Here is a 20,045-nt window from a genome sequence, read left to right on the forward strand (position 1 = left end):
AAGTATTTACATGTATATACATATATATATATATTCTTAGATTTTACATTATTTATAAATATATTTAATATATAAACATAACATATGTTAAACATAACATTCTTAAATATATACATGCATGCGTTTGTATTTATATATACGTAATATATATACACAGTATACACAAATATATTACATAAAATCTTTTTTGTATGTGATTAATTGCGATTAATCGTTTGACAGCACTAATATAAATATTTAAAGTTATTAGGAGGTTACCTTCCTCCCTCTGCATTAATTTTCTATTATTCTAAATAACAATAAATAAGGAAAACAGTAATAATCAGGAATGAGAATGTCCAAACGTAGTTAATTCATTGAAATGATCAAATAAATATATTCCCAGATAAACTGTTCGTTTAAATCAAGACACTGTAATCGCAAACAAAATCAAAAGTTGTTTACATTTTATGTTGATCAATATTAAATTGTCATAGATCATGCTGAATAACCCCTGAGGGCACTGTATGCATACCACTTAATAACCACCCATTTACTTAATTTAATTCATTTATTCAATGCAGGCAATCATATTCGGTTTTTAAAAAATATATTATTTAACATTGCTTGGAGATTGGGAAAGACTATTTCTCCATCAGTACTACACGTACAACACAGAGATGTTTAACAATTAACAGGATAGATATATGTATGGTGCCATGACCAGCTGGATGTAAACCCTCACAGTTAATGATGTTTGTCAGGCAGCTGTTAACTACCTATGGGTCGTTTAAACACTAAACTTGTGTAAGACTGTAGGGTGTGAGAGCAAGTGAAAATGTCAAATTCATAAACCGTTATCTTTATTAAACAAAGTGTATGTTTTGCTCTCTTTGGAACTGTATGCGCTATCAGTGTAATAGCTTATGAGTCGTTCTGCTTCTCTGACCCCTGTGAGATACGCTCCATGGGTCGTGGTGTAGAAGTTCACATGTGTAGCTTCACCAGCAAACAACACCTGAAGGTGCTTCAAAAACAAAGAGAAATACAATCACCTTGTTATTAACTTCATCACTGCTTACATTTATTAAATGCAATCTGGTAATTATATGTTTCACTATTGCAAGTTACATCAGAATATGTGGGTATATAAAACAAAATAAATTGAAAAAGTTAAAAGAAAAACTTACGCTATGAAATACCGCTATAAAATCAGTTGAAGTACTAAACTTACTCAAACTTAAATATAGAATGTATACCAATATAAAATAAAATATTACTAAATAATTATACTGAAAAAATTAAATAACGCTGACTGATATATAGCTGTTTCTTGTAATAATCATCAGCGAATAAATTAAATTCTACTATATTTTGTACTTTATATATAAAAATTAAATGTACTGGTATGTATATAATATAAATAATCTAACACTTGTACAAGTTATAAAGAGGTTACCTTCCTACTTCTGCATTTATGTTTAGGAGGAAGAGGTGATGCTAATGCATTGTGTGCTTTCACGCCATCAACACCATCAGGAATAAATGTGTAGGAGCCACGGACGTGAGAATCAGAACCCCATCTGGAGATCAGCGTCTTTGAAACCTCTGGCACTGACCAGCCTGTGAAAGACCTGAGCAGCCTTCAAAGACATAAACAGAATTTGTCAGCTTTTTAAGATTATTACTGCTATTTACCAATAACCATATATTTTGGCCAACACGTTCAACACATGCTTTTCACTCTTCTCTCCAAAACTGCTTACAAAAAACTAAAACTATTACACTGACAATGAAATAATAAAAGATAATTGCATGCAATATATATATTTTTTTTCACTGTAGCCTATTTAAACGATATTAACCCCTATAATAATGGGTGTTCACATTATTATTATATATACAGGGGTTGGTCAAAATAATGTGAACATCTTTCTATAAAAGTTTACACATAGCTTGGTTGAATTGTTTTAATACATTTTGTACACTAAAGCAGAATGCCTTGCAGGTCAAGGGGGTGAAAAATTTTGATTGCAACATAGGAAAATGATTGTATGTCCTACATTTCATAATTTATGTTGCCATACCTTATACAGGTATCTCCTATTTCACTGTCCTGAAGATTCTCCATATACAGTGCTTCTCTACCTGTGATCCAGCCACACAGAGCCGTGGGATGACGGGCCACTGTATCAAAACCAGTGATCTTCTTGAACCACGTCTTTTTCCAGGCTTCACCTTCAGACTGAGACTCATAAACATCTTTATCTTCAGGCCCCTCTTTCCACACCAACTGCACCCCGGCACAGTCATCTGGCCAGAAACTCTTCTCAAAAAACAGGAATATTTTGTCTACTATGCCAAAGCCGAGATTCTCAATCGCAGACAGCTTTGTTGCCGGTAAGGGCGGTTCGAACATGGTTGAAGCTTTGTCTTTGAGAGCCCCTAGAGAAACGGTGACAATCACATGGTCTGCCTCAAAGCACTGTCCATATTCACAAACGACCTGAACAGGATACCTTTGGTCTTCACAATGGCCTTTTCTGACCAAGTCCCATCGGATGATCTTGACAGGTGCACTACACTGGATTGTTCCTGAAGGTAGATCTCTCAGGAGGACATCTAAGATTGCTTGATAGCCACCGGGTCCCAAAGTGTTAAAAAATCCTCCCTCTAAAGCAGTGTAATAGCTAATCTGAGATGCAGACACCTCATAGAGGCTAGAGCAAGCCTCATCTGTGCATTCAGTCCTCTTGCACCATTCAAAAACTTGCTGGCCATCTTCTGTAGCCCCTAGAGGAAATTCACCAAAGGCATCGTCTAGATAATCACCTAGACTTAATTTCCTGTGCTTCTGCGTGAGTTCATCATCAAAAGCTTTGTCAGTGAGCTTGCTGAAGTGCGAACACACTTGATCTACAAGCTTAGTGGAGACCTGCTTCCCGTCTTCTTTGAAAAAGTAATCTTGAGGTGTTACAGAACGGGGCAGGCACATGTTTTTGGATGCAGAAGGTCCCTCGGATAGCAGGTTCTCCTCTTTTGCAATCTTGTACAGGGGATTTCCTTTCTGTCCGTGGATCCAGTTCGCTCCAACTTCAATGATGTTCTCGGTGAAAGGTTTAGTGGTGTGCACTCGACCTCCAACTCTTTCCTTCGCCTCAAGAACCAGGACGTTTTCAAATCCTGCCTTCACCAGCGTGGCTGCAGCCGCCAACCCTGCAAAACCTGAACCTACAATTACAACTTTGGCATCTTCTGGTCCAGAACAACAGCTCATTTTTGCTGCTTAGTTGAGCTGTTTAGAGAGAGAAAAGCTGAAAATGTAAAAATGTAGTTGTAAGAACAAATAGCAACTTCTCGCACAAAAACCTGCACAGGTGATTAGAGAGTAGCGCACTATGCACTAAATTTTCCACTACAAGAGGCTCCTTTATGTGCCGATGCTTAACAACCTGTAAAACCTGACCTTTGTAGTCATACAATATACCATTATTTACGTAATCAGCTGGTCATGGTACATCCAATGGCAGATTAAGATATTAGGCGCGTTTGACTTCATGCGGAGACCAGCTCCTTGCAGTCGGGGGTGAAATTGAAATTGCTGTGTTTGCATACTCTAATCACAGATAAAGCAGCATTTGTCAAATACACAGACGTTTCAGAAACATTTTCATGAACAGAAACACAGCATGATGTTCTCTGGTTTGCATTTATTAGGCTGCGTGATGATTTTGTTTTGCTACTAGATGAAACTACATGAAGGAACACATGTCATTGTTTTTATAATACTACAGTAGTCACAGATGTGTGTGAAGACAGCGACAGTAATTATTTTTTGCAAACTGAACTTTAAAATAAAAGTCTGTTTAGGAAAAAAATATTAAAACACATTAAAACTAAAAACAGGCACTTGGTCCCCAAAACTCTTAATAAATTATTAAAATTAAAAATAAAATATATACTCATATAAAATATTATTCACATTTTTGTCTTTTTAATGTATTTTTGTGTAAGTGACGTAGTAAATTCTCTGCAAGTGCTAAGCTAAAGCCTGAATGAATGGGAAAACAATTAGCCTACTAAGATTAGCCTATCTGTTTGAGATTTGTCACATGTGCAATCTGCCACAGGAATCTGTTTTTTAATGGAAACCCCAAACGTACAAACAAAAGATAAAGACTTTTTAACAAGCATAAGAATTGTATTTATTTTTCCAGTATAAAATACAGATAACTACAAAAACGTTTTAGTGAACTACATACTGAAGATGGCGCTATAGCCTATTATATTTGGTCACCTGTGCGTGCTGCTGAGGTAAAGGTGATTTCATCCGAACTTCATGAACCGTTTATGAAATGACTATATACTTCGAAAACCTTTAAACAACTATAACACCTCCAAATAGAAAACGACAAATTAAGACAACAATACACCACAAAACAGGAAACTACTCATCGACTTTCCTTACCTCATGAAGACCATCTAAAGTTTGCTGCAGCCATTACAACCACCTCAAGATTGGTATTTGCAGTTTCTCACGAATGTAGCTATTTATCTCATATATTAGACATGTTCATATATTTATTCATTAGTAATAATTTTTTCTTTGTACTTGTGTCTGAAATAATTCTACCTGTTAAAACTGACAGTCTGTGTTTCAAATGCTTTTCAAATTCCCAGATTAAACTTTTTTTTTTTTTTGCTAACTACTATCCCTGCTGAAAGATCAGTTTAAACAAGCCTAAGCTGGTTTGTTGGTCTCCCAGGCAGGCTGGTCTGGTTTGTGCTTTTAGATAAATTTTGGAGACCAGTAAACTAGCCTTGGCATGGCATTTTCTCTTCCCAGCTTGGATGGTGGTAGACATGACTTGAACATCTGATAGCGTTCCTAAGGAACTAGTAGGCTGCCCTTATTTGACTATCATTCTCAAACTTTGATCTCTATGCTGTTTTAAAATGAGAACTGTTTTTGTAACAAGTGCTGTTTTGTTAGACTGAAATGCAAATGCTTTGCTTAGGGCCAAAACAAAGAGAAGTTTTACAATACCATATTGAATTTGTGCATAAATTTATGTATAATATTTGCCTTAGCAAAGAGGCAACAAAAGATTTTCCATTACAACGAGTCTTTTCCTGTTTATTGACTTTTCCATTAGACAGGTGGTGTGCCTCTTGTATGCAGTAAATGATTTATACCAATGGAAATTACACATTAGACAGTATAGCCTACAGAAGTCTCCAAGTGTCTTTTATAATTAATACTCAGTATACACAATTAACCTCACATAAAACATTTATCTTTCTTGAAATATATTAATTTATTGTAGTGCTTAAGCCACTTAAGTGTAAAGCAGCTTTTATTCAGTGCTTGAAGGTTTCCCCTTAAGGAAAGATTACCATGAAGCTTTAATACAAACCCCTGTGTAAAACAGACAGATCTGAAAACTTAATTTTCCTGTATCATCCACATTTTCTATTAAAAAATTATACTCTTAAAGTAATTAATTCTGATTTATGACATATGGCAATTTCAAATAAATCAATTTGCATGTGCAAAACAACACATTTTTTTAAATAAAGTAATTAAACATGTAAACATGTAAATCTAAAAACTCTAAAAGGAAATGATCCTGACTGTAGTGTGCTGTTTTTGCATCGCACCATTACTAGCATTCATACAGTTTAGCATGAGAGGAAGTCTGTTTCGCAGAACAGGAATGTATTTGTGCCCATCCTAAAACAGGCCCTTTTCTTTCTTCAGGTTCAGCTGCTTCCAGGACGGCAGAGAATAGAAGTCAATCCGAGAGATCCCCATGACCAGGTTAAAATCGTCGTTTGAGAGATAGTCCTGCATAGATGGTAAGAGGCGTGTGTTAGTTTTATCAATGGATGAATCTCACAAAAACATGTGCAGGTCACACAAGTGTACTATTTTATTGTGATATTACCATTTATTTAAATCAGAAAAATGGCATTGTATGCAAGATTTGTGTAAGAAAGAGGTCTGCAGATCAAGAGTTTACCTCTTTTCTTGTGGCGTTGACTCCATCAGGCAGGTCTTCTGTCTGAACGTTCACCAGCTTCTCTGGAGGGAAGGTTTCTGTGACAGGCCGAGGTAAATTACCCCCTTGAGTCAAGTTACTTGAGTTGGTTTGGTCTGAAGTTGGTTTGGTCATATCCTGTGTATAAGGTGTTAAACCATTTTTCGCTTTCACTTGCAACTGTACATTTATGCATTTAGAAGGTGCTTTTTTGCACAAAAAGCATTTGTTATACTGTACATTTTATCAGTTCATGCATCCCCTAAGTAACTGAACCCATGACCTTGACATTGCTAGTGAAATGCAACCATTTGAAGAATGAATAACCTACCACAGTAATTTCTATGAGATCAGTTGCAGTGCCAAGCTCTGCTTTAAGCTGGTCGTAGGATTTCCCACCCTAAAAGAGAATAAAAAATATTAATTGACTATGCTGTACGCTTGTGAAGTAAATTATCATGCCGAAACACGTCATCTACTTACACTCCATTTTTGTGGGTCCCAGGCGAGGAACCAGCCTGTAAAAGTGGGCGGCTCAAACCCTTGCTTCACCACTAGGATAGGTGTATCCAGATCACGCCCTGCAGGATGGGACTTCAGATATTCCTGTGCTGTAACCACTGCGTCTTGCTTCTCCTTGTCATTGGCACCTTTGCCGATCCACAGGTACACCTGACAGAACATATTTGTGGTGTGATTTCTAGTGGTCTGGAGAGGATATGAATAATTGTGAAGAGAGAAAACCATGCCGACATTCACCTGATCCCAGATGTCCAGCAACATCACGTCGTCCTCATCCAAGTCATCTTGGTTAAAGTTTGTAATCTCTGTCGCTATAAAGCGACCCGTCTGGTTGGAGCACTCAAACAAACGGGGCGTGATATTACAGTTCTCATCCTGAAGTCTGAGAAAAGAAGAAATGTATAAGCGGTGTCCTAAAACTTGTGAACTGTCTATGTAGGCTACATTCCATATATCCTTTGCAAAGAAAGCAATGCCAAAATGCATTCTCCAATGCTAAACCCTATTGAAATCAATTGTCTATCTCACTCTCCTGTGTTCTTCATTTGAGGAGCGCTATAGAGTGCAACAGTTACCACCCACTTTTTTGGCGATGTTGGTTCCAGATGTATTTTTTTTTTCCATTTACTTTTCCCATAGGGATTTTAAAAAGTCTTTATCAAAGCATTATAAGCCATGAACCAAACCCGCAAGATTTGCTCGCCCCGACTCTCTGATTGGTGGAATTTTCTTCCCAGCATCATGGGTAGTTTTCCACCAAGAATTGCAATGGTAAACATAATAAAAAAATAAAATAAAATCAATAATGGCTTAAAAGGCTATTAAAACAGATCTGTCTTTTTTAACTTATCATTAAAATTCAATTTCTCTATGGAGAAAATGTATAGTATTTTTACTTATGGACCTTGACTGTTGCACTGTATTTGTCCGATTCGTTATCTACAGTATTTACAGCATTTCAAAACACTCATTTATAAGGTTCCATTTCAGTTTAGATGCAGACTTAGAATGTAGCTGCCCTATGTAGACAAAAAGGCAGCTGAGAATGCCTTTTAAATTCCAGACTTTGAATTGAATTTAAACTAAAAGATGCAGAATTCCAATTTGAATGGAATTAAAAGTTAATTGATTCAATTAAAATTTATATGATTGTATTTTTCTTTACTATAAAAGCAATGTGACACTGAAGAATGAAGTAAAAATAAATAAATCAGCTTAGAAATCACAGAAATTAATTACAGTTTAAAATATATTATTATATTATTTAATCTTATAGTAATATTTCACAACTTTTCTCTTTCAGTAGGACTTGGACAAGAGCCGAGCAGATAATTTTATCTTTTACCATGTGCAATGTGCAAATGTTACTGTACCTTTTGCTGCTGGCATACTGCGACTTTCCACCAAGGTTTACCCAGAAGTCAGCTGGTTCCTGACCCTCTGCAATAACATTCTTCTCCCTCTTGGAGATGATATCAGCCAGCGTTTTGGCCATCTCTCTCTCATCTCCACTGCAGCCCTGCACAGTAATATTTAAGGCAAGTAGGACAGACAGGTAAGAAATATGCAGAAACATCTTCTGAAATATGCCAGATATTCTCAGCATTTGAAACTACCAACCTTGCCGTACCACAGGTAGCAGCACTTATCCGTGCTGAGCATAAACACATCGTTGGAGTTCAGAGAAGATGAGCGTGGAGGTACCTCAACAGCACGTGTGTTGAACTCATTTGTTCCATGGACGTGAAACAGTCTTGCTGATGGTTGAGAATGGGAGGAGCCTTCTCTAGAACTTCCTTCCTGTTAGATAATCAAAACCAGTGAAGAGGTGAATGCATGCACTTCAAGGCTTAAAGTGTGTCATTTCTGCACCACTTAGTGGCACCGTACCCAATTGTTTCCAAAACACTCCTACTGCCTCTATTTGACAGCCAAATGTTTTCAAGATTGCACGCTTCTCTTGCCAGGCTATGAGTAGCTTACTTTAATTGTCCTTGCAAATTAAACCTGGACAGATGAAGGTATGTTTATAGCAAAAAAATATTTTAGCATGCTACTAAAGCAGTACCATCAAAAGTACCAACCTTTGTATCTTAACTGCCCTTAAAATGTGCATATTAGTATTTTATGCTCCTAATAAGCACCCTTTATGAAGTGACTGGGGACAAAGTTGTACTTTTGAAGGTACTGCCCAAGTAGCAAATTGTTGCACTTTTTTTTCTAGTAATTTTATTTTTTTTTAAGATCAGAAACAAAGTCATTTTTAAAACAGGAAGTGATTTTATGTTTTCGGTTTCCATTGTTACACCGGAAGACATGTCCAAGTGCTGATTCTAGAGAGAGGAACAGGCTGACAAACTTACCTCATAAACAACCATTTTGCCCTTAAAAATAGCCATTAGGTGCATAGGCTCCTTTCCCATGGGAACGCGGACCTGTACTGGTTGTCCATTGTACTTCTGGTCCAGGATCACAGCCTGATATGCAGAAGCTGTCAGCTCCGCTGTGCTTGCATGGCGGCCCTAAAATGCCATTAACATTCAGGATTGAACTGAGAATACCTTTAAAATTCTAAATTCCTGTCTTTAAATTGAATTTAAACTGCAGGATGCAGAATTCCAGTTTGAATGCAGCCTTGGTGAGCAAGATTTCTTTCAGAATGATTAAATAAAGACAGAAGAGACACTTACTTGCCACATGTACAGAATGTAGTGTAGTTTGCTGTTGACTTCATATTTGTAGAGAATGAGGTAACAGTCTCCACCGTAGAAGTGGCCGAGCCACTTCCTCTCCACAGGGACGAGCTCATTGTCCTCTATCCTCCAAACCTGAGAGATGAATTCATGTAATGAGATCTTTTTCAGTGAGATGAATTAAAGGCAATGAAAGGTCATTTCACTGACCTCGGCTTCGCCTGACCCATCATCCACCATTTTGTGCTGTGCAGCCAAGTCAGGTCTGGCATGCATTGAGGTGGCGTCGAACTTGACTTGCTCAACCTTGGCTACAGAAAGCAGAAATCATGACATAGTAGAGTCAGAATCATGGGTTTCTAAGGGGACATTCATACAGGATGCGTTCTTGTTTTGTGTATGCTATTTTTTTCATTGTTGCCAGTGTACACAGAGCAAACGTCAGTGTTTTTATGATCTCACCACAGCCGTTTTTAACACAAGAACACATCCTGTATGGCAATATCCTGACTGATATTGTGAACCATTTTGTTCAAAACGTTCATGTTAAAGGAACTGATTCAAGAAGCGATTCGCTGATTTGAATCCTTGCATGGCTTTTTTAGACTGTCACTGCCACTGTTCATGACTGTGTTTTCAGTTGTATAAATCAGGATGTATTTGTTTTATAATGCTTTCTTTACATTAGTAAGCCACATTCACCTATTTTCCCTGGACTGTGAGTGGTGCCCAATCCAGCTGTCTGTCCCTTGTCCGTCCACTTCTGGAAGAGCTGTTTGAACACTGATGATTCTGCTCCCTCGCTTACCGTCTCTACGTAGGTGGATGTAGGATATCCTTTTGCCTTTATGTAGGCCTAGAACAGTAAAACATGAAGTGAGATGATGAAGTGTTGCTTTAGCAAGAATTTGATACATGATTGCATTAACATTTAGTGCAATATACTATGCTGAGTTTAGAAATATTGGGCCGTAATTGTATATAAATGTTCTTATGTCACAGAAATGGTTCTGACGCTATTATATATTTTTTGGAAATCCAGAATCTATGCCAGATCTTTCTTTTTTTTGCTCTGAAATAGTAACTTAAAGATTTGACTTTTAAGGTAGGATCAATTAGGAACAATTTCACACAGGATTTATGCACAAATACTTGCATATACGCAATTGGTGAATGAGTCCCCTTGTGAAAAGCATACATTGATTAGTGCTTCATTGGTATAAGACTTACCTCTGCTTTCTTCAGAGATTCTGCTCTCTCAGTTTTTGATGCCTTTTTGCCCTTCCAGACAAAGATCTTTATTCCGCCTTGATCCAGCAGATAGCAGTCCTGTCACAGGTATCAGATGTCACTTGGCATACTTTCCGCTTTTAAAGTGTTTTTTTTGTTTGTTTCTCTTCAGTTATCATGCAAAAGTGTCTAACTTTTTGTTTTTGAGAGCAATGCATCTTGTATATTACAATGAGGATTACACACTTGTTTAGCATTTGAAAAGCCATTCATCACGCAACTTGCTTGTTTCCTTTCTGGGTGCCTTTTTGTTCCACTTCTCCATTTCATATCAACATTTTGTCATTTTCAAGACAAGATTTTATTCTGTTTACAATTTATATGTATGTTCTTGGTCTTGGTGCACAATTAATTGAAGCATGTTATTATTTCTTTCATTATCTTCTATCAAAATATATGTGACCGTGGACCACAAAACCAGTCTTAAGTCGCTGGGGTATATTTGTAGCAATAGCCAAAATTACATTGTATGGGTCAAAATTATCGATTTTTCTTTTGTGCCAAAAATCATTAGGATATTAAGTAAAGATCATGTTCCATGAAGATGTTTTGTCAATTTCATACCTTAAATATATTAGAACTTAATTTTTGATTAGTAATATGCATTGCTAAGAACTTAATTTGGACAGCTTTAAAGGCGATTTTCTCAATATTTTGATTATTTTTGCACCCTCAGATTCCAGATTTTCAAATAGTTGTATCTCGGCCAAATATCGTACTATCCTAACAAACCATACACCAATGAAAGCTTATTTATTCAGCTTTCAGATTATGTATAAATCTGTACAATTTCTCAACATATCTGAAACAACTTTATTTTGCAGTTAAAGCCACAAACTTCCATTTCTTGTTAGCCTATTTCCTCCAACTATATTCAGCTCCGATACATTTCTCACACCGACCATCCATTTTGTCTTGAAGTTATGTCCGAATACAGAAACAAAATGGTTTTCCAACAGCATTTCATAATGACTGTCATTTTTGCATCACAACCACATGACCAGGTCAGACTATGTCATGAGCATGACTGTGTTCCTTATGTCTTATCTTGACAGGCATCCACTATGTAGGCGTACACATTATGCTGATTCTGACTACCTCTTATCATGGGTTAACTATTTTATCACATGTCCCTCCCAGCTGCGATCAATGAATTGCACCTGTGCACTTTGACATAGGTATAAGGGCAACATTTAACTATATATATATATATATGCTATATATGCTATCATCATGGCCTTTATACAGAATTGCTTTATGCTGCGGTGTTTAGTTTGGGTTGTCGGTCAGGGTCAGTCATACCTCAGTTTTCAGTAGGTCTTGTGTGAGAGGTTTCACTGCCACTTCCTGCACTACAAGGTTCCCCTGCGCATCTGAAATACTTTTCACAGAAGATAGTTGTTTTAGTTGGAGCACATATTTTTCAACAAATGCTTTAATTGGTGGTTTAAACTGTTGAACTCACTGAAAGAGTTTAATGGCAGTCTTGAGTTTCTCATCCACAATTTCATCTGCTATGGCATCTTTGATTTGTTTTTTCTCTCCTAGTGCCTGAATCATCAGTTTCATTGCTTCCTCTGAAGAGCGCTCATCATCTCCTTCCACTACAGTCACTTGTGCTCGACCACCCCTTTCTCGATCACGAATGTCCTTCGCCAGGTTCATTCCCTATGAAAACAAAAGTCTTTAGTGAACTTACTGTGCAGATGTGGTAATATACACCCTCTTCATCAAGAACGTGATAGTTTACGTCTCTGAATAGGGGTATTTTTGCATTGCAAATCAATTCTAATGGTTTACCCTTAACCTCTCCATTCGGTTACTTTTGGGTCCATTCCACTGAATGATCAGGCTCCCCAAATCCAGCAGGAACACGTCACCTTGATTAAAGCTCGTCCAGCTCATTTCCACCTGAACGCAGAGGGATTGAACCTCATTATTTACACTTTCTGGGGGAAAATCTGCTTACTTATAGCTGCCTGTCCATATCAATCCGGGATAGGACACATATAGTCTTTAAAGGCAACACCATAGTTCATCCAAAAATGAAAATTCTGTCATTTACTCACCAAACTTGTACTCAACATTTTTTTTTCCCAATGGGGTCCACCAACTGTTTGGTTACCCACATTCTTAATAAAATATCTTATTTAGTGTTGAGCAGAAGAAAGGAATTCATATGGGTTTGGAACAACTTGATGGTGAGTAAATGACAGAATTAAAAATTTTTGATGAACTATCATTAGTGAATTAAAATACAATTACTCATTGTTAGCTCATGTAAGCTCAGACCCATTAAATAATATTATAAACATTTGATTTGAATAGTCTACACTGTAAAAAATGTAAATATTGGCTCAACAAATTGCTTCCCAATAATTATCCCCAAACAAAAAAATGCATTGTACATGCATAAAAATGTGTTTAAAATTAACATGGGCTGGATTTTTAATAAAGCTTATTGTGGGCAGTTGATTTTTGTGTGGTGTTGACACATGAGAAAAAAAAGAGTAGTAAAATGTCAGAGGGGTTTTTACACCACGTATATTTTTGTAGTGGGTTTTTGAGTTCCTCTGTTGCTACTGAGGCCATTTTTACCTCTCCTGCAACCACATGCTTATTTCCCTTTACATGCAGCAGTCTGCGAATGTTGTACGTGTTCGTCTCCACTTGTTTCATCCCAGATGCGACTCCACCTTTTTTGTATCTGGAAAAAAGAGATTAACATTGTTAACAATTGCAACTCACTTTTACTCTCTCAAAGTTTACCACTTGTAAAATGAAATGAAGAAGTCTTTGTAAACGTCCGCACGTTTTACTCTTTGTGACTAAGAGAAGCATTATAATGTCATATACTTCTCACAGCATCTTAAAACAAAGAGGCTCAGTGGTGGAAATTAGGATTAACATTTAACATTTACATCATGATAACCAGAGTTAAAACCACACATATAGCACCTAAACACTGTGGTAAAAATGGTTTCTAGGTAGCCTATTTATATGTAAAACAATAGTTTACATACATTTATTATAAATGCACAAACAGCCTATAGCTTAATAACAAATATAGTGTAATTACATTCCATTACTCCTTTAATACATTTAATACACGTCTACATTAATATAATAAATTTGATATAAATACCCCACATTTCTGCCACAATACCATGTTGGAGTTAATGTTACTACAGTAAATCTATGCTAAATGATGGCGATTTGTAGATTGAAAAGCCTTCTGACTGTATCATTGCACAGTGTTTTTCTGCTGTTTTTCAGCACTGTTTTATCTGGATTTAAACTAGTTTATATGGTTGACTGATATCGACTGATACTAGTTTATACCAGTCATTTGTGTTCTTCGCTGAATTCCAGCGCTTCTCACTGGATCTCACGGCGCTGTTTAGTGGTTGCGTGATCGGCGAGTAAACACATCTGCTCTAGTCCGCTCGCTCTGCGCTGCGCCGCTGTTTGAAACGAGCGGATGTGATCCGTGTGGCGCGGTTCAAATGAGTAGCGCTCTTTTGTTCCGCTTTTCCCACATAAACATTACATTGAATGTTTATCGAACTTGTTTTATCAAGGAAAATTATATCACTTATTATATATAATATTATATATCACTTATCACAATTTTTTTTTTTTTTTGTTAAGGTCATTGCACACTGAATCTGAAATTTTCGCATGCGTTTTTCCGTCTTTTCGTATTCCCCATCCTTTCCTATCAAAATGCATGCTACGGATGCGAAAACGCAGAAAATCGAAACTGATCCGAATTTTTTTGACGTGCGAAAATTTCAAAGACAGTCTGCAAATGTGATTCACACAGTGTGAGGTCGTATTTATTTTTTAACGTGCGAAAATTTCGGACTCAAGTTCATTGAGTCCGAAATTTTAGTCCGAAATTTTCGCACGTTAAAAAATAAATATGACCGCACGTTGTGTCAATCACGTTTGCACACTGCCTCCAAAACTTTCGTCCGTCAAAAAAAAAATTTGGATCAGGTTCGATTTTCTGCGTTTTCACATCCGTAGCATGCAAAAATTTCAGACTCAGTGTGCAATGACCTTCAGTGTGCAATGACCTTTACACTTTATTTTAAGGTGTCCTTGTTACAGTGTATGTACTGAGTACATTTATGTACTGAGTAATATTAATTAACTACATGTACTTACTATATGGTTAGGGTTAGAATTAGGGTTTGGTTGAGGGTTACTTGCTTGTAATTATGCATAATTAAGTGTTATTACAATAGTAAGTAAATGTAATATGTGTAACAAGGACACCTTAAAATAAACTTTTGTTTTTTGTGTGTGTGTTGGTTAGATTTATTCAAGGTAACCCTAAACATCAGTCAGGAGTTGGCTTACATGATGCCCTGTTTGAAGTATCCTTGGAAGGTGGCGCTCTCGTGGCCCTGGGTCTCACGGTGCTGCACAGCAGCGCCCCCTAGGTGTTCATCCATCTGCGTGGTGTATATCGCTGCTGCTCCCTGCTCATCCTGGGAGGTTGCCTTGCCCAGCCAATAATGGATGTCGTAGGTGTAGTTGTTGCTGGTCTTGTGAGTCTGAAAATTAGAAGGTTTTTCTTTAGTGGTTAGTTTTTGTCACCTTCAATGAGTCGATTAGGACGCTAAGCGCTGATACTTACGTAGAGTATTATGTAGCTGTCTCCCTCAAAAAACTGCCCATATGTATTAGCTGGACAGGGCATGAGCTCCATATTCTGACCAATAATTTAAAAAGAAGAGTGATTAGCGATTTGCTAAAGATGTCAGTATCTGAAATGTGGACTTCACTGATTTGACAAAGTAGTGTTACCTCCACTCTCCATATCTGAAGTCCTGGTGTGGTTTTGTTGAGGACTTTGGGAACATCGGTCTTGATATCCTGTGTCATGGTGCCAGCTTATGTCTCAGGGAACTACCTGGAAGAGAAAAAGAGAGAGGGTTGGATAGAAAATACTTGAGTTCAACGATCCAGATTGTTTTCTTAGAACTACAAAGCATACATATCCTGTGTATGAACTACTCATAAAGGTGTTTGTGCATCTAATTTTCCTTTACAATTCACAACCACAAGCAAATAAATGTTTTTATAGCCGTTTATGGACCCTGTTTTCTTTTATCTACACTTTATCCTTCATCTGACCTTACCGTATAACAAGGATACATAGTACAAGTTAATATTCCGTCATTATTTACTCACCTTCATGTCATCTTAAACCTATAGGCAGTTATTTTTTTCCTAAACATGCCATATTTTATATTACAGTACATAGACTTGGAACAAACAGGAAGATTTTCAGTGAATAATTATTTTTTGATAATAATGAAATCTGTTAATCCCATGAAGCTATATAATATGGCTTCAGAAGACTTGTGTTTTTGGACATGGTCACTATAAACTGTATAAAACGGAGCAGCTTGAAACCACATTAACTGTTTATTTAATATACTTTTTAATGATTTATCTTCTATTAGGCTTCCTCAGTGTCGTTCAAAGGCAAAAGAGGGTGCGGCCTAAATAGGAGTCAGTGCAATTCAATTCATGCATTAGTAAACCCAGACACTAAAGCTACAGTTTGAACTCTCACGGTAGAAAGCTAGTCAGCCACGCCTGGGAAAGGAAATGAAAGCCTCATGTCAGATATCTGTTGCAAATCTGTAGTAAAAAATACTACGCCTACATATCCACAGCAGTTATAGGTGTGATCAAGCCCCACAGTCCTTCCCTTTATCTACTGCACTGAGCATATAGTTCAAACCACAAATAATTGTTTGCTTAACCAGCATGTCGGTATTTTCTATATAAACATCCCTAAAACATGATCAACTTGAGAGAGGAAAATCAAGTAATACAGTGGTGTGAAAAAGTGTTGGCCCCCTTCCTGATTTTTAAAAAGTTTTTGCATGTTTGTCACACTTTAATGTTTCAGATAATCAAACAATTTTAAATACTAACAAAATCCAAACCCACATGGCCCTGTGTGAAAAAGTGCTTGCCCCCTAAACATAATAACTGGTTGGACCACCCTTAGCAGCAACAACTGCAATCAAGCGTTTGTGATAACTTGCAATCAGTCTGTTACAGCGCTGTGGAGGAATTTTGGCCCACTCATCTTAGCAGAATTGTTGTAATTCAGCCACGTTGGAGGGTTTGAGCATGAACCGCCTTTTTAAGGTCATGCCACAGCATCTCAATAGGATTCAGGTCAGGACTTTGACTAGGCCACTCCAAAGTCTTCATTTTGTTTTTCTTCAGCCATTCAGAGGTGGATTGGCTGGTGTGTTTTGGATCATTGTCCTGCTGCAGATCCCAAGTTCGCTTCAGCTTGAGGTCACAAACAGATGGCCGGACATTGTCCTTCAGGATTTTTTGGTAGACAGCTGAATTCATGGTTCCATGTCTTCCAGGTCCTGAAGCAGCAAAACAGCCCCAGACCATCACACGACCACCACCATATTTTACTGTTGGTATGATGTTATGCTGTGTTACTTTTACGCCAGATGTAATGGGACACACACCTTCCAAAAAGTTCAACTTTTTGTCTCGTCAGTCCACAGAGTATTTTCCCAAATGTCTTGGGGATCATCAAGATGTTTTCTGGCAAAACTGAGACGAGCCTTTATGTTCTTGTTGCTCAGCAGTGGTTTTCATCTTGGAACTCTGCCATGCAGGCCATTTTTGCCCAGTCTCTTTCTTATAGTGGAGTCATGAACACTGACCTTAACTGAGGCAAGTGAGAAAGTGAAAAACACTTTTTCACACAGGGCCATGTGGGTTTGGATTTTGTTTTCCCTTCATAAAAAAAACCCCTTAATTTAAAAACTGCATGTTGTGTTTACTTGTGTTAAAATTTAAATGAGTTTGATGATCTGAAACATTAAAGTGTGACAAACATGCAAAAAAAAAAAAAAAAATCAGGAAGGGGGCCAACACTTTTTCACATCACTGTATATAATTTCATAGTGTTTCAGTGTTTTTATTTATAAAATTTCTTTTGATGATTCTCTTTAGTCCCTTTTAGACTTTTCTAAAAGGGACTTTTCTTTCGTTATTTCATCCTTTTTCTATATTTAGAATTGTTTAGTTAGATTTATGTGTTAAATCCACAAGTACAAAAGCTAAGTTCAAGATATATTCTAGTTATATAAAAGGTGCTTAATTGTTATGAAAATAATATCAGAATGTAAACATCTTCCTAAAACAAGCTTAATTTTCTTTATGCAAAATATTTGTTTTTAATTGCCAATTCAATGTATAATCTCTGAAAACAATCATCAATGTCTCATGCAAGTTTGGTTCTGAAATTATTAGATCTTGTTTAATGAATGTTTAAGTATTTTTCTGAAAAACAAAGACAAAACCTTTTTTTTTTGCACTGAACTAACTTGATTAGTTTAAGCAGTACAGATTTAATTTAATAATTTAACAATAACTTTTATTGCATTACTGATCCATTTTTACTATTTATTATATTAATATTCTCTACGTTTTCCCAGGTAACTGACCATTATGTTCTAAAGGAAGTTGTACATGCTTTATGATAGTCAGGGGACTATAAAATTTGATTATATTGCATTTGCTTTGTCTTTGTTGTGTGCAAACCACTCATCTCTTTATATATGCTGCAAACTATGTGGCTAGAGAGGAATAGTGTCTGTGTTTCAACCAACCACATCCTCTCTATCCTCACGTCCACATCCTGGTTACACTGATTTAAGAAACTTGCCATTGCTTGGTTACTATCATCCATTTGTGGTGTTGTTTTTAACAAATTAAGCAGGAAGCTACAAGCATATCTTGTTGACTCATCGCACCTGATAATAGCTTTTAAATGGAACATTATGCTAATGACATCTTTCAGTCAATGTGACGTATTCATCCTTACAGTGTCAGTTTCAATAGTCATTATAAAACATTAGTCTTTTTCCTCTCACATCAAAATAATTTTACTAAAGTCAATTTGCATACAAGTAGCCAAGCAAAATGTTAGATCATGTACAGCGATCTGGTCATTATCAACAAATAATATACACGCATACAATATACACACCGTATATATATATCTACACACACCCTAGAGGATCATTTTTTGTTTGCATATCCCAAATTTATGAGCCTCCTTATCAACATCTTTTTATGTTTGCCTGGTACCTTGCAGCATAGATGTTGATATGGTGTGATAATGTGGATGACTCAATCTCTCTTGTTTGATTGGGTTTTATTAGGGGGTTGTATCGAGCAGATTGCACTAACCCTTAAGTCACCAATCACAAACCCTCTGTACTGTGCAAAGGTTCATATTTCCTAACTAAATCCTAGAAGTTACGTTATTAGTGTAATAATGTCTTAACGGCTTCACTCTGCTGTTACAGTAACAATGACATATCACAAATGATCTGCCCTCCAGAATTACTAGATGTGGTGTGTCAGAGCAAACAGGAAAGTGTGCAGAGTTTTTATGTAACCGCACCGGTGTTTGATCAGGCCTGACAGCGCTGTGTACATGTCTCATCCCAACCTCCTTCCCTATAACCTTGATTAATATTCTTCCTGTAGGCTGTCCATCATGGCTAATCTAACCTTCTGTTTCAGACAAAAGCATATGAGCACATCAGATTATGCAATGCATATTTATAATATAGAAAAACAGCATGCTGTTCAAATATAAATCCACTATATTAAAGGGATGCTTTTGGCCACCAGTCATTAATCCATTGACTTCTTTTGGCATGAACTTTCAAAATGAATAACAGCAAACAAGCTTAAACACCAAACAGATATTTCCAGACCAACAATATCAAGCAAAGGACATTTCACCTAAAGGCATTTTATCCTAGAAAAGACAGTCGGAAATTAACTTTCTCATTAAGAAACCATAGGGGAACTTTTTAGGGAATATTTTAAGGATAAATGTATGTGTTGTCAATTTTTGTCAAACACTTCAAATGATTCACTTAATTGATTCAAGAAATATATTTAATGTTAAATAACAGACAAAAGACAGGTAGATTTTGTCCAGCTTATTTCTAATATCTTTTATTTTTATTATTTCAGCGGTTGTTTTTGCCACTGATGATAGAAGTTTAATTAAAATGATTAATTCATGCTAAATATTTAGGCATAAACGCTAAATAGTATTCTTATTTTCAAATAAAAAGCATTGCTGTATTATGTACTAAATTTACTCCTTTGTTCTTCTTTTACAGGGTCAACTTTTACAGTCTGCTTGGCTAATGAATCACTTTAATAAGCATCTTCAAAGTTAAAGGTCTTTTTCTGCAATGGAAAGCGCGAGAGTAAGAGCAACTCACCTGCCACCGGAGGAATCGAGAAGGAAGCAGCCAGGTAAAGGTGCTGCTGGTTCACATACGGTGACTGTGCAACACTCTCTCGCTCTCTCTCTACTTTACAACCCTTGCACTTTTATCTCTCTCTGTGTTCATTCACTCAGGGCCATATATGGCAAGAGCAGGTGATATGCATACAGGTGTGCCATATCTGTGGTTACAGGCAC

At 36.7% G+C, this 20,045-nt stretch overlaps 2 protein-coding genes across 2 annotated transcripts; both read right to left on the minus strand.

The window, feature by feature from the left end:
* Window positions 1-539: 539 nt before the first annotated feature.
* LOC306876809 (peroxisomal N(1)-acetyl-spermine/spermidine oxidase-like) lies at window positions 540-3,398 on the minus strand. Its single transcript, XM_079428219.1, has 3 exons — window positions 2,067-3,398; window positions 1,439-1,622; window positions 540-1,006 (listed from the first exon to the last, which is right to left on the minus strand). Exons 1-3 carry the CDS (start codon window positions 3,254-3,256, stop codon window positions 827-829), a joined length of 1,554 nt encoding a protein of 517 aa, XP_079284345.1. The 5' UTR covers window positions 3,257-3,398; the 3' UTR covers window positions 540-826.
* A 1,693-nt stretch (window positions 3,399-5,091) lies between these two features.
* On the minus strand, window positions 5,092-19,929 carry LOC306876877 (villin-1-like). The gene is made up of 20 exons (XM_079428319.1): window positions 19,843-19,929; window positions 15,344-15,449; window positions 15,174-15,248; window positions 14,894-15,090; window positions 13,124-13,232; window positions 12,326-12,436; window positions 11,991-12,193; window positions 11,828-11,906; window positions 10,466-10,564; window positions 9,938-10,091; window positions 9,446-9,546; window positions 9,233-9,370; window positions 8,906-9,064; window positions 8,163-8,342; window positions 7,916-8,061; window positions 6,780-6,924; window positions 6,504-6,692; window positions 6,352-6,420; window positions 6,003-6,158; window positions 5,092-5,827 (listed from the first exon to the last, which is right to left on the minus strand). The coding sequence occupies exons 2-20, from the start codon at window positions 15,419-15,421 to the stop codon at window positions 5,714-5,716; spliced, it is 2,502 nt and encodes an 833-aa protein (XP_079284445.1). The 5' UTR covers window positions 15,422-15,449; window positions 19,843-19,929; the 3' UTR covers window positions 5,092-5,713.
* Window positions 19,930-20,045: the final 116 nt, after the last annotated feature.

The sequence above is a fragment of the Barbus barbus genome, assembly GCF_936440315.1.
Source record: "Barbus barbus genome assembly, chromosome: 11".
In the NCBI taxonomy this organism is placed as follows: domain Eukaryota; kingdom Metazoa; phylum Chordata; class Actinopteri; order Cypriniformes; family Cyprinidae; genus Barbus; species Barbus barbus.